General features: G+C 41.7%; 1 protein-coding gene across 3 annotated transcripts in view; it reads right to left on the bottom strand.

The window, feature by feature from the left end:
- Window positions 1–24985, bottom strand: part of myo1b (myosin IB) — a 259411-nt gene that overhangs the window by 10891 nt on the left and 223535 nt on the right. The window contains exons 20-28 of one of the 3 annotated variants that reach the window (XM_055637781.1): window positions 24061–24210; window positions 18968–19036; window positions 16762–16848; window positions 16404–16490; window positions 12771–12857; window positions 8502–8576; window positions 5944–6078; window positions 4193–4299; window positions 1286–1418 (exon numbers count right to left, since the gene is read on the bottom strand). In XM_055637781.1, coding sequence (XP_055493756.1) covers window positions 1286–1418; window positions 4193–4299; window positions 5944–6078; window positions 8502–8576; window positions 12771–12857; window positions 16404–16490; window positions 16762–16848; window positions 18968–19036; window positions 24061–24210 — 930 coding nt within the window. The remainder of the gene's footprint in view (window positions 1–1285; window positions 1419–4192; window positions 4300–5943; window positions 6079–8501; window positions 8577–12770; window positions 12858–16403; window positions 16491–16761; window positions 16849–18967; window positions 19037–24060; window positions 24211–24985) is intronic. The other 2 variants (XM_055637782.1, XM_055637783.1) reach the window with 2 other exon arrangements.

Raw genomic sequence — 24985 nt, 5'->3', positions numbered from 1 at the left:
AGAATAAGGACAAAATAACATTTAAGCGTAACATGATTTTCGAAACGATTTTAGTGCAGTATTGACACTAGCCATTGCATTGAGACTAGAACTTCCGTTAAGTTTATAATAGCCCAGAAATGTTACAATGAGCTGGAAGGTTTCCAGATGTGCTGATTTGCATGGTACCGATAATCCAATAGTCAAATAAAAATAATGGTGTTGCTACACCATCAAATAAAAGAACTCCTTTTACCAGCGTATTCTTAGAAGTCACTCATAAGAATATAATTGAACGTGGAATAATAATCCGTGTTTGATTTGGGAAAACCTGGTGTGTGCATCAAACCCTGCGGCTTACAATCATTGTAAGTGTGAGTGTAAACCGCACACTTACAATCTGTGGCTGAGTTTGCCAAGTGATATTTTAAATGATCGGAAGTGTAATAAAATAATTCAGTTGACTATTTTCCCTCCGCTTCTGCTGGCTTTGCGAGCAGGCGGTGATAATTCTGTGGGAGGTGACAACCCTCCAGTAGATCATCCTGGTGATTATTTATAACATCGAAATATGGGTGATTTCTCCACTCTATGTACCTTTAACAGATGTTCACTTAACAATGGAAAGGATCAGATCTTGGGCCAAAGTCAGGAATCAGACTTCACTACACCACATCAGCCAGCTAAGAATCTTGTCCTCTCAAGCAAAACCACCTCAACTATGTCAACCTATTACCTGCCACGCATTGTCCTGCCTCTCCCTTCTTCCAAATTTCTTCTCCCCCTCCTCCACCCCCCCCTCAATCAGTCTGAAGAAGGATCTCGACCCAAAACGCCAGCTATCCATGTACTTCAGAGACATAACATAGGAATTGAGACCATTACAGGATCACAAATTGTAATGTATCATATAGCGGCTGTCATACTGAACTAGTAATCCAGAAGCCTAGTATCTGGAGGCATGAAATCCCATCATGCTAGCTGGGTAATTTATTTCAGTTACTTAAGAAAACAAGAAATAAAAAAATCTAGCACCAGTAATTGCAATCAGCAAATGTATGCATTGTTGTAAATAAACCCTCTGTTTCACCGTTGGTCATGTTATTGGAAATTCACCTTCCTTGTCTGGTTTGAGACACAGTAGACTTTTAACAGTTCCTTTTCAGTTATATAGAACAGTTATATTGAACAGTTAGATGGACTGTAGTGGCTTTAGAAGGCAGTTCATCAAATCCACAGTGATAAATACTGGTCTCGACTTCTCAATGAAGGGGAAGGGACACAGGTTTGGGAAACCTCTTCCTACCTTGCCATTAGCTCTGTTAATTTTGTTTACAACATCTGCAAGAAGTATCTTCTCTTCCACCGCACCATTCAGCTTCTGGTATTTGGGGTTCTTGCTGATTTCCAGATAATCGCCTTGAAAGGGTTGTTGAACACTGCAAGTAGAAAATCTCAAAATTGAAATTCACACTTTTACATACTTGTGTCATCATATTATTTTCAATTAACCAGAACATCAGATACAGGAGTAAAGATGAATTGTCTCATAGGCACATTTCCTTATCTGCTCAAATTAATCAGGAAATAGCTAAAGAAGGGTCTCGACCCGAAACGTCACCCATACCTTCTCTCCAGAGATGCTGCCAGTCCAGCTGAGTTACTCCGGCATTTTGTGTCAGGATCATCAGGAAATAGTAATATATTCGGAATTCTTTCAAGATTTGTTTGGTCATATCTTTACTATTATGTTACAGAAAGTAAACAAAATGAAATTCTTCTGATCATACTACTGCTCCTATGGGCAAACATGATGAGTCTTAAACTCTACGATAGTTATTTAGCCACCGTGACGCAGTGAAAGATCGGTACCTCCTCTCTGACAGGCACCAACTTGCTGAACCCAGTTCCAGGTACAGGCAAGCTATGACACCTTAGCTGAGCATTTATTTTATCAATTATCAGTAAAGATATTGATTGTCTGAAGATTGTTCCATCTTCTCCAAAGTCCCATACACATATGGTGTTGGTTTATCAGTGTTACATGCATCAAGATATAGTGAAAAGCCTTTGTTTGTGTGTTATCCAATTAAATTAAACAAGACTATACAATCAAACCGTACACAGGTACCATAGGAAATGCAAAAAGAAAAAATATACCATAAGGGCAGAATATAGTTTTCAATATTGTAACGTTACAGTTCCCGAGGTAAAAGTCCTATGTCCACAATTACGTAAGGTGTAACATCTACTCTAGCCTACTTTAGTTTTGTTTGGAGATACAGCACGGAAACAGGCCCTTTTGCCCACTGAGTCTGCACCGATCATCCATCGCCACACATTAACACCACCCTACACACACTGGGAACAATTTACACTTATACAAAACCAATGAACCTACAAACCTGTACGTCTTTGTAGTGTGGGAGGAAACCGAAGATCTCGGAGAAAACCCATGCGGTCACGGGTAGAACGTAAAACTCCGTATAGACAAGCACCCGTGGTGGGGATCAAACCCGGGCCTCTGGTGTAGCAAGCGCTGTAAGTGCCACCCTAAAACCCTAACTCCTACAAGGATTGTTCTGAAGTCTGATAACTTGGGCAGAAATGGTTCCTGTGGTGGGTATATGCTAACAAGCTTATGTATCTTCTGCCTGACAGGAGTGGGGAAGAAGAAGGAATGACCTGGGTCAGGAGGTCCTTGATTGTGTTGGCTGCAAGACAATGTAAAGTGTGGATGGAGTTAATGGTGGGGAGTTTGGTCTGTGTAATGGACTGGGCTACATCCACAACTCTCCGCAAGTTCTTGCGTCTGTGGAAGAGCTGTTTCCCAAACCTTGTTGTGATGCAATTCGGCAGCATGTTTTCTATGGTGCGTTTTTAGAGGATGGTAAGCAATAGTGATTGATTTATACAATATACTGATTAGCGCAATGTTGCAGTGTTGTGTGTAGCTGTGGACATTCCATTACTGAAAAGTCATTAGATTCATTGAAATGGTGCATTGGTTAATGGAGTGACAACAGGAGAGAGGATTATAATTATGAAGAATCACTCTAAAAAAACTTTTTTTTTACAGCGATTAAAGATTTTCCTCTCAAAATTTTGAAAACATTTTCAGACAGTAGGTAATGGAAGATTATTTTAAAGTATTGTGAATCAAGAACAAGGTCTCACCATTGACACTTAACACGATAAATTTGTTTTCACGTTGAAATCAATTAGATGATGAATAATCTATCACAGTAAGTCAGTAAGGCACAAACTAAAATACTATTTAAGAGCAAGTCGGATAAGTGTTTAAAAGAAAGTATGTGAAACTACACGAGGAATGACCAACAAAATTGATTCAGGGAAGACAGCTCCAGTTACTTCAGCATGATCATTGTAACTCTTTTTCAATTAATTTCACAAAATATACATGCTAGTGAATAGATATAATGTTCACACGTCTTTTTGCATAACCATTTCAGCAAATTTCATACTATATTTTTCTTTGAATAAAAATGATTACACAGGCAAAATCAGATTTTTTTAAGGAATGCATTGAAATGCACCATTGTTCATTATATCAGGATAGGAATGATTATTCGTTCAGTTTTAAAGTATTGGTTTAGTTTAGTTTATTATTGCATGTATAGAGATATAGCGTGGAAACAGGCCCTTTGGCCCATCGAGTCTGTGCCGACCAGTGATCCCTGCACACTAACACAATCCTACACACACTAGGGACAATTTACAATTTTTTACCAAAGCCAATTAACCTACAAACCTGCATGTCTTTGGAGCGTAGGAGGAAACTGGAGCACCCGGAGAAAACCCACGCAGTTCACGGAGAGAACGTACAATCTCTGTACAGACAGCACCTGTGCTCAGGATCAAATCTGGGTCTCTGGCACTGTGAGGCAGCAGCTTTACCCGCTGCGCCACCACGATGACCATTTTTATTAAAGTAGAAACTCCCAACTGACACACTCTCTCACACAGGGGAGAGAGGGAGGGAGGGAGGTAGCGCCACACTGTGGGGGTGAGGGAGGTGAGGAGAGGATGGGGGGACACTAACACCTATGTAACGAGGTACAGTGAAAAGCTTTATCCAGTCAACGAAAAAACTATACATGATTAGAATCAAGCTGTCCATTATGCTTATGCAGGATATTTCACAGTACATATGCGTAGGATAGTACAGATGCTTGCTGACATCAGCTATTACCTGTTGGTGTATAAAGCTTTCTTGTCCTTGAACAGCTCACTTGCCTCAAGCTTCTCTTCATAAGTAGTTCTCTTTTGGTCTGTGAACTGATCCCTGTATTTCTTGCACTGAAAACAATAATAATCGGTTATAAATCTAATTTTAAAATTCTCTTTTTACTTTTGCCTACGTTATACTTCGAGCCAAGAGTAAACAATGCACTTCTGTGTGTTGCAGTCCAAAAAAATCATGTGAGCTTGTGTTATTTCACTTGCAGTCAATGAAACTACAACATTTTTATCACAAATTTAAAAGGCAAATTAATCACCTTTAAAACACTGTTCACAGGACTTACAGTATACTTGGTCTATGCAGTTGAGATCATCAATATGAAATACGCTGTGATTTTTGCTTTCCTGGAAAAATACTGCATGCTACATAATGTTATACAATAAAAGCATTATCTAGAATCTTTCTAAATCATTAACTAATTCCTCACAGGTTCAGAATGGTGCATTTAGTTTTGAGGTTATTTGGAAACAATGAGGAAGTCGGAAGAGAACAATGTACAGACATTTCTCACAATACCCTCAATAAACAATCACGGGTATGAATTTTATGGAAGAAAATCATTATCTAGCCTTTTGGAGGAGGAATCCTCATTATTTTTGTTTCTTATTTCCAAGTTCAGGGATGCCAAAGCCATCAGAACTCATCATAAAAGGGATTGGAATTGGGAGTAAGGGTGGGATTGGAAATAATGGAGTGTAGTTAGAAATAAGTCCATAATGGACAGAATGGGAAGTCAAGAAATCGGGGAGGAGGGCATCAGTCGAATGAATGAGGGAATGGGGCTACGACGAATGAGACCTGCACTGGAGACCCGACCTTTTCTCGTCGGGTCTCAGGTGTCGTTGAGGCCGCAACGAGGAGCGGCCTCCAACGGGAAGAAGCCGGGGACTCTGGTGCCGACTCACCGTTGCCGTCGCGGAGCTGGCCGAGACCGGAGCGGGTGGAGCGGTGGAGGAGAGCTGCCGCTGCCGATGCCGCTGCTGCTGCTGAGTCGGAGGCTGCTACTGCGGGTCTGCGGACGGCTCGGACGACCCCGCGCGGCTCCCTGGAGGGAGACCGCTTTTCGGGCTGCTGCAACGGCGAATTCTCCCGCCCGTGTTGCGGGGTCGAAGAGCTCCTGGAGCGGGGCCTAACACCATTGCCCCGCGCGGCTAGAACGGCCGCGGGACTTTGCGAGCACACACCGGGGGCTCCAACACCAAGACCCGGTGTGCGACCTCGCACCACCCGGCGTGGCTTCAATGGCCGCGGGACAATCGCCATCGCCAGCCGGGGGCTTTGACTTTGACTGTGACATCGGGGGGGGGGGGAGAGTGCAGTGGAGAGATAAGTTTTTTTTGGCCTTCCATCACAGTTATGTGATGGATGTTTATGTTAAATGTAATTATGTTGTGTCTGGGGTCTATTTGTGTGTAATGTATGGCTGCAGAAACGGCATTTCGTTTGGACCCCCAGGGGTCCAAATGACAATTAAATTGACTCTTGACTCTCTCTTGACTCTTGACGAATGAGGCATTCAAGTAAACAGGGGCGGGGTCGAGTGACTGGATGGATGGAGGAAGGAGAAATTGGGGGTGAGATTCGAAGTAGAATTGGAGGAAAAGGAAGGGTGAAATGGGTGGCAGGAGAGGGAGGAAATATGCACCAAAGAATCTGTATTTTACTATTAATAACCAACAGAATGTAATTTTGCTTTGTACCCTCCACAGGTGGAAGATCCTCCTCAGCTGTGTGTGTGTACCATCCAGGAAAAGGTAAGGCCTCACTGGCCAGGACCTCTCTGTTGGGGACAGTGGCGGCAACTTATTCCTCAGATCCAAAAAATACTTTTGCATCTGTATTAATATAAAAGCAGTAAATTCTCGTCAGCAGTGTCTATTGGCAAGGCAAGTCAAGATTAGTAACCATGTTCTCTGAGGACATGGCCCTTTCACATGCTGTTCTCTAAAAGTGAACACAAGTCAATGGAAAACAAGTCTCGTTGCCAGCACTACAGTACCTTGCCCCCAGACCAGGCTGAGCTGGGAACGATAGTGACATTTGATGGTTCGCAGAGATACAACATTCTGGCTTCATGTGAGGCCATGGTTTAGCTGATCCTGTGACTCCTCAATTTGTCCGGAGTTCTTCTACATGGTAAATGTCAGAGCACAACATATGCTTTGCCACTTTTTTTTCCCAGCCCCATCAACCCTAATGTTTGAACACTTGGAAACCTCAGCACTTGAAAGTCATTTGGCTTTGGACTAATTCCAGATTGGCCAAAATTCACATCTGGAATAACCTTTCCCTGACCTCTACGGCATGGCACTTTAAATAGCTAATGCTAAAATTGGATTCTTGCACATGGACACAGAGCATCAGGCAGAGGGGCGTTTAGGACCTGTCTAAATCTATCAGGTGCACTTAGATAAGTATAGACAAAATAATAATCATAATATTTTAGCTGTTTATATGCTAAAATAATGCTGAGCCTTATGAGAGATCAGTGCCACAGTGTGCAGCGGTAGACTTGATGCCTTACAGCGCCAGAGACTCGGGTTCGATCCTGCTATCTGTGTGGCGTTTGTACATTCTCCCTGTGACCACGTGTGCTTTCTCCGGGTGCTCCGGTTTCCTCCCACACTCCAAAGACGTGCAGGTTTGTAGGTTAATTGCTTTCTGTATATTGCCCCTATTGTGATAGTGTATATGGGTAATCAATGGCTGAAGAGCCATTCCGTATCTCTAAGCTAAACTGAACTCAACCTGCAAATCTGCTCCCAATTCTTGTTCTTCCAGATATTTTCTTCTTAATTGAGAACTGTTCTGTCACATTTTTGGCATAATTTGGTTGCCGAAAAAAGCTATTTTTACATTTATTTTAGTTTTCGGAGCAGCTAGTAATCCTCAATACCTTTCTGAGAACAAGTAGGAATGTAGCTGAACATCTTCTTGTGTCAGTGCAAAGTACTAGTTTCAGCGTGTAGGAAGGAACTGCATATCTTTCTATACCACCGTCTATATCTCTCTTTTCCCTTTCTCCCGAGTCTGAAGAAATGTCTCAACCCGAAATGTCACATTCCTTTTCTCCAGAAATGCTGTCTGCCCAGCTGAGTTACTCCAGCGTTGTACTAGTTTCAATGTTTAATAACGACTTTGGAATTCAATGAAACAGCTCTGACCCAGAGGTGAAAGTGTTACCTATCTTGGTTGACTGATGTAAAATAGTAGAATCAAAGAAAACTAATTTTACCCTGGAACCAGAAACTGCATTTTACCCACATCAGGTACACATTTTAGTATTCGTAAGCCCCCCTCGGTCATGACTGACCATGGATGGTGCATCCTAGTTGTTGGCAGCTTGCTCCAAACCTCGGCTAGAGCAGCGTCGCTAACGATGATGTGTGTTCGGATGCAGATCTGGGCGATGTCATGTGGAGGACAGGCTGTTGCCCCATGCAGCACGTCCCCTCTCTCCACGTCGCTGATCGATCCAAAGGAACAGCAGGGCCGTTACAGTTTGGCACCAGCGCCATCGCAGGAGCTGCCAGAGCGAGGTTGTAGACAACCTTAGGGGCTCCGGATTTTCTTGAGGTTTACTCCTGGTTATGGACACAAGGCAGTGGAGGCACAAACCCTGGCCTCACCAGGGACTAACTTACTGTACCAATTTTCTGTTGTGTGGTGTCTCATAAAATTGCTGTTTTTTCTTTTTTTATTCCTCCCACAAATATGTAATATGTGAATATATGATTCTATTCCGATTTGTAGTTTTTTTGCAAACGCTGCAAGCATTGACACTTTTCATTTCACTGCACATCTCGTATGCGTATGTGACGAATAAACTTAACTTGACTTGAGGTTTTAAATCAGAGTTTTCTCTCTCCTAGATGGACTGCCTTCATAGGCTGACGAGCCCCATCTGCCCGAGACTCGTGGGGGTGAAAGCATCTACCTTCTCGTGCAGGTCGTTAGCACCTGCCCACTATAGTAGGTTTCTGCTTACAGATGCCCCCAAACCAATGTTTGTTATTCTTCTAATTGTACAGCTAACATTAGCTTAATACAATATTTTTCATTGCATTTACAATACATTGCATTTTCATACAGTTAATAAAAGTGCAATTGGATTTTACTCTGCAGACGTTTGCTGTCCATGAAAGATTGCTGCATCTAATATGAGGCACATACTACCACATGCATGGAGCCACGAATTAGCCTTTAAACTTAATAAGCCAATAAGTTAAATTAGAGGTACAAATTTCCATCAACTTACAATTCTTTGAATGGTAAATTCATAGATCTTCCTGCCCGCGTTTGCACGGAAGAACTTTCGATATTCCCTCCGAACCTATGGAAAGACAGGTAACTTTTATAGCTTGTTGAAAAACTGCGGTCACAACTTTGGCAATGAGTGCAATTTCCACAATTGTCAGGAACATGTATGGCACTTGATTTCAGAAGTCATTTTGGATAATGTTTAGGAACCATATTTTCACAAAATGCATTCAAATCAGGAAGAAAACAAGGAATAAAATCTGCCATAGCAGCTTTGACAAACACAAGCAAATGCACGATCTGCTAATAGAAATGTTAGCAATGGATTAGGCATCGACAACAGGTTAGCGTACAGGTGTTCAAAAAATATGACATGTGGATAAACATGTAGTTGAAAGGGTAGTGGTTATTGTTCGCTATAGCATGTGTAAGGTATATAACAGCATCCTAGACATTCGAGGCAGCAAATTGCAGATTTGCAGGTTTGAAACCTTTGCAGATTTGAAAGCAAGCTTACAAATTGTGTAGACACAATATGCTGGAGTAACTCTGCGGGACGGGCAGCATCTCTGGAGAGAAGAAATGGATGATGTTTCGGGTCGAGACCCATCTTCAGACCCTTACAAAGTGTGTACCCCTCCTGTCTCTCGCGATGCACTTGAAGGTTTGTCTCTTTTCTGAAATTATGCAAGTATATGAGGATCATGTGAACTTCCGGGAATAAAACTGGTGCGTCTGTCTTTACTTCTGCGAATGGGACTGAGATATGGTTCAGCGATGTTCCATCTAAATGTCAGCAGTGTGTGGATTTATGTCAAACTGGAAAGTACATTTACCTTGCAATTAGCAGTAACGATGGGCTTGGATCCACAGGAATTCACCACGTTCCTTACCATTTGTACACAGTGAATAAAAGGATAAGGGTGCATTTGTGAGTGTATCCTTCTAGATGCAACCTATTCAGCACTTAATCCCTTGGATCAAGTTACACGTTGCATGTGGGAAGCCTGATGCATTAAGAAGAGCATTCAAATTCTAAGTTGTGTCATCAGGAATGTCATCTGAACTATTCTGCATAGTTCCTTTATGCTGACGGTTTTATGTCTCACAAAATGTTATTAATTAACCTAGAAGTTAGTTTGCATATGGAATGTATGTTTGTTAGGTATATCAGGAAAAAGAGTGGGGAGTGGGAATAGGGAAGGGGAAAGTTCAATCTTAATATAGATTTCCAAGCAACCCTGGATCCTAAGAACATGCGATACAAAAGCAGGAGTGACTTTTGGTACAAAAGCAGCACTGGCCCTCCTGCCTTCGATATTTGATAAGGTTCTGTCTGATCTTTTCACCAACCCTACATTCGCTAAATATTCAGAAATCTATCAATCTCTGCCTTAGCATGCTCATTACCTGAGCCCGCAAAGCCCACATGACTAGTGAATTCCAGTGACTACACTCTGGGCGAAGAATTGTCTCTATTCTCAAAGGTCATCCCCATATTTTGAAGATACTCCAACCAGTAGAGATATCGTCCCCATTCTACCCTGTCAAGTCCTGTTAGAATTTTCAATGAGATAATGTTTTATGCTTCTAAGACCCATTCTGCTCACTCATTTGTCATAACACAAAGCCCTTCATCCTGGCGAGGCTTTGGAATCCCTCTGCCTCTCAATTGGGGAGCCAGACCTTTACTCAATAATTCAGGAGCATTCATCCCTTAGACGTAGATAATTCCGTAAGATCTCTTTTCTCTTGTGCTCAAACCACCAGGTTCAATGGAGTAGGTAGACAAAAGTGCTAGAGAAACTCAGCGGGTGAGGCAGCATCTGCAGTTCTTTCTCAAAGGTTCAATGGTGTCGATCTATCACTATATTATTGATCTGATCCATGCCGGGTTTTTAGAACATGTTCTTATGGAATGCAGTTGGCTGAGCACATGCGCAGTGCTCGGGGTGTGGCTAGCCAGTTTGATAAGGAATGTAAAACTGTATGGAGGCTTTTACATGGTCACTGACCTATATGGATATTAAAGAACTTTATATGAAGTTAAACAACTTGTTGTCATCACTACCTCATACACCATGTATGAAGTAGTGATGATGACAAGTCATTTAACTTCATATAAAGTTCATTAAATGGTACACTATACCACCAGGTTCAGTAACAGCTGCTTGCCTACAACTATCAGGCTCGTCAACCAACCTGCACAACTCTAATCCTCCCTCAACAACAGGACATTGTTGTCCTACTCTGACACTACCATTTTGGGATGGGTTTTTTTGCACAGTTTTCTTTCTTTTAGAAATGTTAGTGTAATTTATTTATAATGTTGCTTTCTATTTTTGTCTGAGTCTATGTGCCTATGTTTCCGCTACGAGCAATATTTTTTTAATTGAACCCTGTGCTTCAATGTACTTGTGCATAATAAACTCAACTGGACCTGAAATACTCTTGTAATATTGGCCAACATTTGCTCGGTGAACATTTGCTTTCTACCTTGCTGGCAGTAACTACATTAATTTGCTGTGATCTGTGTGTAAAGATGCCCAGGACCCTTTCATTCGCAGACCATTAAACAAAGAACTTTGCCTTTACTGAGGCCCTTAAACCTCAAGCTCAACTAAAGTAATGATTCTGATGAGGCATCCAACTCTCCTGTGTAGTTGTATCTTTTTCCCAATGATGGACCCAATCTTGTGTCACAACCCCACAGAAGGAGTCACATAAAGCTCACTCGGGAACACTACGGCATTGAGCAAAATGACATGGATCTTAATCTGTGATACCTACACTGTAGGTTTCTCATTTTAATAATGTCACTCTGTGTATATGCGACACAAACCCTTTGTACATTCGCACAGCAGTAGCAACGAAACAATAAACTATTGACTGTGTTAAAAAGAGTTCAGTCTGAAGGAGTCTGACTCAAAACGCCACCTATCTATGTTCTTCATAGATGCTGCCTGACCCATTGAGTTACCCAGCAATAGAATTGTTTCTTCTATTGTAGACCAGCATTTGCAGTTCCTTGTTTCTACAGTTCATTTTTAATGGTGGCCAATGTTACCTTCTAATGATCCGGCTCTGTTTGTTAGTTTAGCTGAGGAAGTAGAGGTGCAATGGCACTAAAGCTAGCTGGGCACGGTCGTGGCAAGAGGGAAATGATCACACGTGGCAGCCAAGGGTCATTGGTGAAAGGAGAAGAAGCGGTGGATGGCCACGGAGTTGGAGATAACCAGGGAGTCACACTCTGCGTACTTTTAATCGAACTGATGCCAACAATGAACCTTTACAAACAAGTTGCAAATGTTGCAACAAGGGATATTTTTGGCAACCCCACTTTTCAAAAAGATATATTAAGATTGGAGGTAGAGATTACAATGTATTATTTTGTGGGCCCCACAGCATCGAATGCCAATGTGTAATATACCTACATATTAATTTTATTCATGGGCCTGGTTAAAGGATTTTAGGACAAGCTAAGCTAAGGCTACAACAACCATGTTTTAAATATACCGACCTAAACGAATGATTGAGGAATCTTGATATTCATCTGTGCCAAGATTTAAAAGAAAATACTGCCATCAAATGCAGATAACCTCACAAAGCAAGCTTTAAAAACAATTGTGGTTAGGCTAATCCATGATTAGCCAAGCATTGTAGTTGATTGAAAGCAGTAACTTTAAAGACGTTAAGATTATCCAACACATATGTGTATTGGCAGAAAAACCCCGATTATGTACCTGAAAGTCAAACATGGAATGCAGGTGCTGGAAGGATAAAATTAAAAAAAAATGCTGGAAATACTCAACAGGTCAGGCCGCATCTGTGGGAAAAGAAATAAGGTTAATGTTTCAGGTCAAAGGCCCTTCAGCAGAATGGTTCTCTTCCCAAACAGGCAAAGGAGTCTGAAGAAGAGTCCCGACCCAAAACACCACCTCTCCACATTGCCCAGAGATGCTGCCTGACCTGATGAATTACTCCAGCACTTTGTGTCTTTTTTGTTGTTGTAAACCAGCATCTGCAGTTCCTTGTGGCCTCAATAAACTCTAGCTGTGACAAGATAAAAGTGTATCGCACCAACAAGTAGCAATGCAGCAAATTAGCTTGAATGAAACTTTGCCGGTTTTAGTGAAAAGTGCAGACAAAACAAAACATTGCTGGGTGGGAGTAATTTGGGTTAGGAGAGAGCTGGAATGATCAGGGTTAGTGGTTAATGCAGTTTCCATTAGGATGGACTTGCGAGGGAGGTTGAAAGCGGAAGTACCTTCAGTCCAAGCCAATAAGCCCAAATGACAGCAACCGCATGTTTACGCCTGGCCTCCTCCTTCAGGCGTTTCAATTCTCTCCGTGCCTAGAAGGTCACACATAATGAACCAAGAGATAGATTGGTAGATCAAAAAGAGAAGCAGGTAAAGGATGCCCCAAAAAACCAGTGAGAGAAATGAAGCAAAATTAAAAAAGCATGCCACATGAGCAGGTATAAATATCCACACATAGGAAAACATCACAGCTCTGTAACCCAAATTCTATGAAGAAATTTCTAAAAATCTATAATGAGTTTTAACGGCATCTTGCCGCTTCTGGCCTAATCCACAACTGTAGATTACATTACATTAAACACCACAAGTTAAAGTTCACTTACTGCATTTTCAATTCTTTAATTCTATAAGAGAACCCAGACTAAAGCAGATGTCAACATTATCTGTGTCTGTTTTATATGTGGCCAGAAGTCCAGGAGTACACATTAACTTTTGTAAATGAAATTTCAGAGTTTCCACATTATTCAGAGATTCTGCTGGAGCTGAAGAAGGTCCACGGCATGAAACATCACCCGTCCAAGTTCTCCAGAGATGCTACTACCTTACCTGCTGAGTTACTGCAACACTTTGTGCCCTTTTCCTGCCGGAGTTTAGTTTGCTAAAACCATGTTGGCTACCTGGGCAAGGGCAAACCTCATTTGGACCTCCTGACACTTCCCTCTGTTTCTGTCTCCTCCTCCTGAGAGCCACATGCAGGATTGTCCTGGCAGACTTGTTGATTCAGCCTGCTCTTATCATCCTCCCTCATCTCTGTTCTTTCACTCTTTGTCCGTATCTGTGACACTTTTGTTGCCTTCTGCCACTTTAACGGTTTGCCACTGCCTGGCTCATTTCCCCATGAATGCCTAATCTCACCATAATCACCATCCTATAACCAGGACAGCCTGAGAGATTTTGCCTCTTTCAGCTCAGCCATTCCCTCCGCTTCACTTCACTTGATGGAACTTGTTCACATTGAACAATTTCTCTTTTAGTGCGACTTATTTGCTTCGTATAAAGTGTATATCTATGTGAATTTACATAGGTCCAAACTATCCCAGTTTCTTTGCAGTTCACCTTGCCTGGTTCATCGGTGACTGCCTTGGTGATGCTTTCTGCTATCATTCAGAATACGAAAGTGTCTTCATCAAGGTTTATTACAGACTTCTAGATTCTGAATTCAAAATTTTAGGTAATCAGCCTTCTAACCTAATAAATATTGGAACTATTTTATTGAATATCCATACACAATACCAATAGTTAGTTTTGTCACAAACAATTTACCATTTAAAGAGGGTTAATCAAATAGAAAACTTATATAACTTCCTCCCCAATCCTGCTGTCACAATAGTAATAGAAGACAAATCTGCTTCACTTTAATGCAGTCAAAACAATGTACTAACTATAATTCCTCAGATTCTTTAAAGGTCTCAAAGGAAATATGGGCATGTGAATTCTAACTATAGTCACAGATAAATTCCCTTTTTAAAACCACATTTTATACTGATGCAAAAAAAATTCTGTCTCTTATCCACCACTTAGGATATAAATCTTGATGGTGATGGTGTGTAAAATCGAATGATGTCTATATTGATTGATTGTTATCCTGATTTCTCCTCTCCCGCTCAAGGGGAAAATGCCACAAGTTCCATTTATCCCATTAGTGGCAAAAATGTGTTTGATTGTTTTCCAAGGTGTTGTATGCAGTGAGGCTAATTGTTCTATTCCCAAGTCTCTGAGAGATTGCAGATTGTGAAAGGCCTCCTAACATCATTCCTGAACCACAACATCATATCATGCACAGATTTTGAATAAGAATATCAAAACATGAGGCATTCTAATAATAGCATCTTTCTTGCAGAAATGGAATTTCTTTTCAGCTTTAGGTACACAAAAATGCTGGAGAAACACAGCGGGTGCAGCAGCATTTATGGAGCGAAGGAAATAGGCAACGTTTCGGGCCGAAACCCTTCTTCAGCTTTGTTGGTCTGTACTATAATTTTGTTCATTTGCACATAAATATACCGTTTTGTTACACAATAGTGTCTCCTTGGATTAAAATGAAAGCCTGACCTGTCTACGGCCAATACAACACTGATCAAATCCATGGACATAAATTCAACTCTGTGGTGCAATGGTAGAGTTGCTGCCTTACAGAGACCTAGAGACTCAGGTTCGATCCTGACTATAGGTGTTGTCTGTACAGAGTTTGTACGTACTCCCCGTGACCTGCGTGGGTTTTCTACAGGTGCTCCGGTTTCCTACCACACTCTAAAGACATACAGGGTTTCAAAAAATTCAAAACCGGCTGCGACTAAAAATAGGTTGCCGTTTTAAAAATTGGTACGTTTTAGTCGAAGCCAGTTGCGATGTTAGTTGAAGGTGGTTGCCGGAGGTTGCAGGTACCTTCCACTACCTGCAACCTCCGGCAACCACCTGCAACTTCCAGCAACCACCTGCAACCTCCAGCAACCACCTGCAACCTCCAGCAACCACCTGCAACACAACCACCTTCAACTAGCATCGCAACCGGCTTCGACTAAAAAATTACCGATTTAAAAAACGGCAACCTATTTTTAGTCGCGGCCGGTTTTGAATTTTTTGAAATAATCGCCGGAACATAGAAGAAGCGGAAACCACTTTTGACCATTAGGGAGACTGACAAAAACCTCTGGGAACCGCACGGAAACCTTGGGTGGGGCGCAAAGTCTCCAGAGGTTTCCGCTCAGGTTTCCTAAGTGGGACAGGTTGGTGCGGTCTTGGTGGACCGGAATGTATCTCCAAACTAAACTAAACTAAAATTATTTTCCACACTGATCCCAGACACGGATGTACATATAGCAATCCCAAAGTGTCCTTTAGGTGCCCACAATATGAAGCAGCTCATCTTGACGGGATCAGGTTCTCTGCTATACCAGTAGAGCACACCCTAAACTCGAGTGTGTCATCAGAATATGAATCAGAATACGAATCAAAGCCAATCTGAACCTGAGCCATATACTCTGGTCCCAACACCAATCCCTTCCCCCCCCCCCATCTTCCCACACATAATCAGTAGTACAGACAAACACTGCACATGCGCATCATCACCCAGCCCTCATCTTCTGCACACCCGGGTAAGTAAGTCTTGACAGCAGGGTACATTGGGGTGTCAAATTTGCCATCATCTCTCTGACTGGGTCTCGCAACTAATTAACTTTGCTGAGTAAGTACGCAAAATTATTTCCTTTCATAAACAGACCAGCAATCGTTGGCTGACCAAAGTCCTATCCAGCTGCGTAATGTCAATAACCATGTGTATCATAGAGGCTCAGCAACATCTCACAGTCAGACCTTCAATCAATTAAGGTGGTTAGTTAGTCACTGTGATATTTCACCCCACAAAATGCAGTTTTCAAGGTAACACATCCACATGCTGCGCTGTTCAATGGCATGCAGCGGGTTATTGCATTGGCAATCGAACTAGTCTGAGAAAAAGAGTATTGCCGCTTTTACCATGCTTTTATAGTGAGCACTGAAGACACATATTGTTAAGAGTGTAAGAGAGAGGGGTGGGATGGATGAGTGTTGCAGAGATGAGGACCGATGTTGAACAATACCTCGTATCCAAGCCAGTAAGCCCATATAACAGCAATAGCATTTTTATGCCTCGCTGCCTCCTTCAGTTGCCTCAAATCCTTTCGGGCCTGTCATTTTGTTTTCCGTTTTTTTCCCCCACAGAATAGTTATTACGGAGAATGGAAGCAGTGGGGAGAAAACGGAAGCAGTACAAGAGAAATTAACTGAAGCCAAGGGAAAAACATTTAAAAATAAATAAATTAACATTGAACAATTGTGCAATAAAGGAGGACTTTCTTCCACGGAGAGGTGAACGTTGCTTCAATTTTAATACAATGAGTTGTAATAGTCCATGGTGAACACAGCAAGAACATAGCAGGAAATTGTAACTCGTCATACCTGAGTTCCTCGCCAATAGGCTGCAATTGTTGTCACCGACTCCACACAACGTTTCTGGTGCTTCAGTTCTCGCAAGAGTTTGCGTGCCTATAGTGCGGGAAATGGGCAGCGTGCAGGGGGAAAAGAAAATAAATATAGAGAGTTAGACACAAAAATGCTGGTGTGACTCAGGCAAGATGGAATGTGTGACGTTTTGGGTCGAGACTCTTCTTCACATAAAGTAGAATTCATGCTTTTTGTTGGAAAGATCTCTTTCCTTTCCTTCATCAGATACCCAACATGGCTTCACACCTTCTCTAGATTTTAGTTCAGTCTTGATTGTTGCCCCGTTGGCAGATAGTCAGAGTCATAGATCTGTACAACACGGAAACGGGTCATTCGGCCCACCTCGTCCATGCTAATCATGTTGCTTATCAATGCCGATCCCACTTGCCTGCATCAAGTCGCCATCCTTCTACTCCTTTACTATGCGAGTACCTGTCCAAATTCCTTTTAAACGCCACCTGGAGTGCCAGATAGCCCGAAGATAGACACAAAATGCTGGAGTACAGGCAGCATCTCTGGAGAGAAGGAATGTGTGACGTTTCGGGTCGAGACCCTTCTGCAGACTGATGTCAGGGGAGAGGAAGACACATAGATAAGGAAGTGTAAGGTGTGAAAACAGGACAAAGGGGATGCAGATCAAGGAACATGTAGAATAGATCATTGTTAGCTGGGAGAAAGTAGCAACAAAGCAAACAGAGATAAAATGTAGTCAGAGACAGTCAGACTGGTCAGAGAACTGGGAAGGGGGAAGGATTGAGAGAGGGTTACTTGTGTCAGAGAAGAGAAGTCAATGTTCATACTGCTGCGGTGTACGCTGCCCAAGTGAAATAAGAGGCGCTGTTCCTCCAATTGTGCCAGATAACCCTCTGCCTACAAAACTTACTGAACAAAATCTCCATTAGAACCTCATCAATCTTTTCCCTTCTTACCCAAGGGATTTTTCTGTCTTAATATGTGGCAATATCTTTAATGCTTCCTCCTTCCTATAGATGGAATGCTTCACTGCTATAAAGAGCACAGTCTTTACAGACTTGAAGTATGTGCATATGAGTGAAAGTTTTTTTTTTAAATGAATCTCTCTCTCTATCCCGCCCCCATCCATGTTGCACCAGCTTCTCGTTTCCCCCTACAAGCAGCTTACGATGGCCTGTTTCCTTGATCGTTACTTTTTAGCATAGCTTTTATCCATTGCTCTTTAACTCTCCACATCACCGTCTATATCTCTCGTTTCCCTTATCCCTAACCAGTCTGAAGAAGGGACACGACCCGAAATGTCACCCATTAGAGAGAATACAGAGGAGATTTACTAGAATGTTGCCTGGGTTTCAACAACTAAATTACAGAGATAGGTTGAATAAGTTATGTCTTTATTCTCTGGAGCGCAGAAGGGTAAGGGGGGACTTGATAGAGGTCTTTAAAATGATGAGAGGGATAGACAGAGTTGATGTGGACAAGCTTTTCCCTTTGAGAATAGGGAAGATTCAAACAAGAGGACATGACTTCAGAATTAAGGGACAGAAGTTTAGGGTAACATGAGGGGGAACTTCTTTACTCAGAGAGTGGTAGCGGTGTGGAATGAGCTTCCAGTAGAAGTGGTGGAGGCAGGTTCATTGGTATCATTTAAAAATAAATTGGATAGGCAAATGGATGAGAAGGGAATGGAGGGTTATGGTCTGAGTGCAGGCAGGTGGGACTAAGGGAAAAAAGTTGTTCGGCACGGACTTGTAGGGCCGAGATGGCCTGTTTCCGTGCTGTAATTGTTATATGGTTATATGGTTATATGGTTCCTTCCCAGAGATGCTGCCTGTCCCACTGAGTTACTCCAGCATTTTGTGTCGATCTTTGGTTGAAACCAGCATCTGCAGTTCCTTCGAACACATTTCTTAAATTTAGCGTCTGATCTTCTATCCACCCCACGAGGTCACCTAAACTCGAAAAGTCTCACACAGATATCCTTAACAGGGCGTCGTTAATATTGGAAACATCCCTTTGCAATGAGCATGTCTTTCACTTTTGGGGTATCTTTTATTCTTTTGCATGGATTCAACTTAAATTAGAGGTAAGCGTGAACGTGACTTTAAAATATTTTATCATTTTTATTGGAAGTTGCCGAAAATAATTTGAAGGAAAATTACTTTTACGACTGAATGGAATAACTTACCTTCCATCCTCTGATATATGACTGGATACGCAAGGTCACCATCTTTAGCCGTAGATATTTCTTCTGTTGCTATATTGAAAAAAAATTTCAGAGAAGGTTTGATATTTTCTTAAAGTGAACTAATACCAGGGGCAGGTTAATCAACATCCTTAAGTCAGTATGGCAACCGCCAGATAATAACTAGCTTAAAGGTACACAAAAATGCTGGAGATACTCCGCGGGTGCAGCAGCATCTATGGAGCGAAGGAAATAGGTGACGTTTCGGCCCGAAACGTCACCTATTTCCTTCGCTCCATAGATGCTGCTGCACCCGCTGAGTTTCTCCAGCATTTTTGTGTACCTTCGATCTTCCAGCATCTGCAGTTCCTTCTTGAACACAATAACTAGCTTAATATCACTTGAGTAAGAATTGATGACCAACTGGATCACTGGTCAATGAGAAAATATGCCATGCACATCGGAATGATAATGGCTTTTATTCCCAGTTAGCTAATGCCAGCTCGGGAGAAGTATAAGTACAACTGGACTCAACTTGCCAGAGTTGGAAGCAGTAAATATGGAGTATTTTGTTATCCAAGATGTTTACTTTAGTTTAGTCTAGTTTAGAGATACAGCGCAGAATCAGGCTCTTTGGCCCACTGGGTCCGCATCGACCAGTGATACCCCATTCACTAACACTATCCTACACACTGGAGACAATTTACAATTATACCAAGCCAATTAGCTGACGAACCTGCAGATTTTTGGAGTGTGGGAGAGAACCAGAGATCCTGGCGAAAACCCATGCAGGCCACGGGGAGAACATACAAACTCTGTGCAGACAAGTACCTGTAGTCAGGATCAAATCTGAGTCACTGGCGCTGTGAGGCAGCAACTCTACCTTCTCATCTAACATTCAGCTCCTATGAAGTTAATGGATCTAGGGAAGGGATTGAGGGAACAAAGCCAACCGAAAGCCAATGTTAATGCACCAAACATGCTGTAAACAGCTTGCCAAGGATCTCGGATGAGGACGATACTAAGTGGGATGTTGCTCAATGGCTACTCTCACTTCATGACGAGTTGGATGAATAACCACATAACTCATAGGCTGCCATTAGTCAGCATCCAAGAAAGGGAATGGGAGGGAGATAGCATGATCCACACTGGAAACGTAATCAATATCTTCCATAGAGTTGGTATTTTCTCCACTTCAGTGAAAGTGATTGTCATGGACATGTAATGATTGACATCAAGGTTTTTCGCAGCTGCTTTGAGGGCAGGGCTTATTCTGGACTCTCCCACACAATGCCACAGACTGCTGTGGAGGCCAGGTCAGTGGATATTGTGGGTATTCTTAAGGCAGAGGTGGATAGATTCTTGATTAGTACGGGAGTCAGGGGTTATAGGGAGAAGGCAGGAGAATGGGGTTAGGAGGGAGAGATAGATCAGAAATGATTGAATGGCGGAGTAGACTTGAGGGGCGGCTCCTATCACTTAGGAACTTATCACATCACAGTTTGGGAGGCTGTGACATTGTGCAGGACTTCACTATCAGGGCTGGGCCAGCACTTAGCAACAAGTTGACAATGGTGGATCTGTAATAGACGTGCATGCTTTAATCACGCAAGTCAGGATCAATGTAGGCGGCTCAAGTAGGCTGCTTGCTGGCAGCAAGCTTGTGCACAATCAGTTATTATGTTGTATTTTACTAACACTTGACATCTTCCCAAGGACTTTGAAACTCAAGAGTACAAAACAATGAAAGACCAGCAGCTTAATTTCCATCTTCATGTCTTTTCTCCAATTGCATTGTTAGTCTGCCACGAGAACAATCACCAAATCGACTAGCTTAATAGTATTTTAATTTGACCATTACTCAGTACCATCCATGACTTGATCCAGTCAGTGTACATTTCTTTCAGCGTTGTGGGAACAATGCACTGTGTTCTTGTACAACCCGTTCACCCGTGCAAGGGCAACATGTTTGCAAGGCACAACCAGAAGAATGGGAAGTTAGAAATGTGTATTCATGTCCAACAGAGCCCTTGAATCCGAGGCTAATTTGCAGATACGATCACTCAGCAAAAACATTGCTGTACTGGGACACGGTGTGGCACTGATAAACTGGAGTTTTGCATATTTTTAGCTCTTTAAACAAAGACTGTGGATGGGGGTGGTGGTGCTGATGTGGGTGGAGTAGGGTGGCAGGCATAGAGCCAGTGATTGCGGCTGGCAGGCAGAAAGAACATCCTATAAAATCACCTAAACCACGCAAGACTATTTAGAAAAACATATCGTGCGCACGTAATTTGCTTTCAAGCAATTAAATATATTAACGCACATGACGAGACTGAGACAAAATCTCACTCAGAGTCTTTTTCATTCACAATACAAAGAAGCAATTAGCTTATGTTTATAAGTTGTAGAGCAGAATTAAGCCATTCGGCCCATCAAGTCTACTCCGCCATTCAATCATGGCTGATCTATCTCTCCCTCTCAACCCCATTCTCCTGCCTTCTTCCCTTAACCTCTGACACCCGTACTAATCAAGAATCTATCAATCTCCACCTTAAAAATATCCATTACCTTGGCCCCCACAGTCTTCTGTGGCAATGAAATTTCATAGATTCACCACCCTCTGACAAAATAAATTCCTCCTCATCTCTTTTCTAAAGGAACGTTGTTTTATTCTGAGGCTATGGCCTCTGGTCCTAGTGGAAACATCCTCTCCACATTCACCATTCGGTAAGTTTCAATGAGGTTCCTCCTCGTCCTTCCAAACTCTAGCGTCTACAGGCCCAGTGCCGCCAAATGCTCACCGTATGTTAACCCATTCATTGCTGTGCTGATAACATGGAAGGGCAGCTACTGCCCTAAAGAAAGGAACATGATAGTAAAGGCTAACCTTGCATTCTCATACATCTTATTAATGTAAGGCCCAACAGTCAGGAGACTGCTGAAAGCAGTGTACTCCAGGGAATATTTAATTGCAGGTGTCTCAATTTAATGAGCTCAAGGTCACATCCAAATGTTGCCTCTTACACTTCCATCATTCCACAGGGAAACATCAGTCTGTCTTAACTTTTTATGTACCAGCACTACAACGATTGTTGAGCTGTAATCCACACCACACTCACAAGTTCCCAGAATAATAACATGCCAACGTATCCTTGAAAAATGCTTAGTTTATATTATTTTAATAACCTCTCGAACCTATTTGTGTCAAGGGCATAACGTGATAGCAGAAACAGGTTCTGACTTGCTGGAAATCAGAAGAGAAGATTCTGTCTTTGTATTGAGAGTAATGTCTGAAGTTTAGTTTAATTTAGAGGCACAGCATGGAAACAGGCCCTTCGGCCCATGGGGTCCATGCCGACCATCGATCACCTGTTCATACTAGTTCTATGTTATCCCATTTTCCTATCCACTCCCTACACATAAGGGAAGTTTGCAGAGGCCAATTAACCTACAAACCCACACGTCTTTGGGATGTGGGAGGAAATTAAGAGCACGTGCAGGACACCCATGCAGTTAAAGGGGGAATGTGTAAGTTCCACACAGACAGCACCCAAGATCCGAATCAAACCCAGGCCTCAGGTGCTGTGAGGTAGAAGCTCTACAGGTTATGCTACTGGGCCTCCCACCGTATCATTTTATAAAATGGTTTATTATTTCACTGCAGACAGATCGTGGGGGATCTCTCCAATGCTTTCCTATTATTGGTGGCAGTGAAATCTCAATTAGTATATGAAACACATTTAAAAACATTAATATGGTCTAATGAAATTGGGGCATCCATATGTAGCCATGAATGATAAAATTATTCATATCAATTACTTTTTTTTCCCCATGTTTCCTTCCATTTTACTGCCACAGGATTTACTTGGAATATGTCTCCAGTTTTGAAGTGGATATGGTTAAATATCCAGCAATATAAGGTGAAGAAATGAAATATCATAAATAGCCATGAATGATTATCTAATGCTGAATGATCAGCGAGTAACCTTGCAGAAATGAGAAATTTAAGAGGAATATTTAATTTTAAGAAACAAAGAGTCCATACGACTAGAAAAACCTTTTGTATTTCGCTTTGTGGAGTAGGAGTGTGGAACAAATTGAACGAGGAATTAAAGCAATGTACAAACATGGATCATTTTAAAATGATATATAAAAAAATAATTTTCAAGGGGTACCGGGATGGAGGGGATGGTTGACAAGTGGGGGTTAATGTTTGTCTATTGCTTTACAATTGTTTACTTATGTTTGGTTACTTCATATATGACGTTTGTATGTGTATAATAGTTGTATGTATATATATGTCTGTAGGTATTATGGGAAATTGCCTGGGGTAGTATTATTATTATTAATTAATTGATTTTTAAATATGGTAGAAGTGTTGGGGAAAAGGGGTGAGATTTAATAAGTTATTCTTCTTCTCACTCCTTTTCGAGCTTGTACAGACACAGAGTTGGACATTGGAAATTTGCTTTTTGTTCTTTTCATTGTAAATATTGATTGTAATGTCCAATTGTTTGATAATTTCGATTTTGTTACTATTAATGTCTTTAATGTCTTTACTTGTTCGGAATAAATAAAATAAATAAAATAAATAAAATAAATAAAATAAATAAAATAAAATAAAAATCACTATCAGTCTTTAAAAATTTACTTAGTGTAGATTTTAGAAAAAAACATCAGAAGTACCTGCTGAAATTTGAGGTTTTTACTTACAGGGAGGATACTTTTGTTTTCTCCCAAGATTTTTAACTTTTGTCCAAATACATAAAGCAGTTCATAGGCGATCTCCACCTCACAACTGCTGCCATGTGTTTTAATTTAATCTTATGTCATTTAGCATCAAATTGTATTTGACAACACACCATTGAAGTGCTTTGGGTTTGTTTGACCATGTTAAAAGTGCTGTAGAAATGTACGCTGCTGTAGTTGTTTCTGTTGCTTCTATAGTAGCAGGTGGGATCTGACCATGTTGTGCCAGACTTTGTAAGGAAAGGGGAAGAGAGAGATAGCAACGCCACTGAACCTCCAGGGCTACCTCTTCTTAAAATAGTGAGAGGCTCTTGTGAATAGAGACTTTTATGAAAATCACTTACAAAATATCTCTTGGTCCAGGCGGAAATAATGATCTGGCTCTTTTTCATCAACAAGAAGTTAGTACGGCACTTCCATCCACGGTAGATCTTCTGAATAAGCGTGGCCAAATATTGCAGTCGATGCTTTCTCTGATCTTCCAGCTTAAACAGCTGCAGAAACAAAATTGCGGCAATGTAATGACTGAGATCAAAGCAAAGTTCAAGGTCATGTAACTTTCTGAGCCTCTGAGATTACGTCCAAGATATCCAAAGCCACTGACGATTGATTCACCCTAAATTGGACGGTTCCAAATTCAGGAGTTAAAAGGATCGTTTTTACAGAAGAGAGCGGCTAAGACACAAAGTGCACTAACAAAATGCACCAGCAAAGTGCAAAATGGTGGTGGATACAGACAAGGAGAGTTAGATTAATAAAAACAAATATTTTTAAAGGAAATATTGCTTTGAGAGTGCCAGTGATGCAATGGGCCAAGTGCTCTCGTTTTGCAAGAATAAACATTACAATTTAGAGGACCCTTGCTGGCCCCAAGTTCTCCTTGGTCAAATGTGTAGGAAGGAACTGCAGATGCTGGTTTAAACCAAAGATAGACTAAAAATGCTGGAGTAACTCAGCGGGACAGGCTGCATCTCTGGCGAAAAGGAATGGGTGACGTTTCAGGTCAAAACACTTCTTCAGTCTGAACCCTTGTTCAGTCACTTCCTTATTGTCTATGTATCTCCCTCTCCCCTGACATCAGTCTGAAGAAGGGTCTCGAACCGAAATGTCACCTATTCCTTTTCTCCCAGGATGCTGCCTGTCCCACTGAGTTACTCGAGCATTTTGTGTCGATCCCTTGATTAAGTCAGCTTATTTGCTGGGTCATTAAATCAGTTACCACTGTAGAGTATCGCTGATCAATTGAAGTCACACAGCCACAGCTTTTGC

Source organism: Leucoraja erinacea, chromosome 7 (assembly GCF_028641065.1).
Source record: "Leucoraja erinacea ecotype New England chromosome 7, Leri_hhj_1, whole genome shotgun sequence".
Lineage (NCBI taxonomy): Eukaryota > Metazoa > Chordata > Chondrichthyes > Rajiformes > Rajidae > Leucoraja > Leucoraja erinaceus.
Note: the sequence above shows the minus strand (reverse complement) of the source record. Positions and strands in the feature narration are given on the sequence as shown.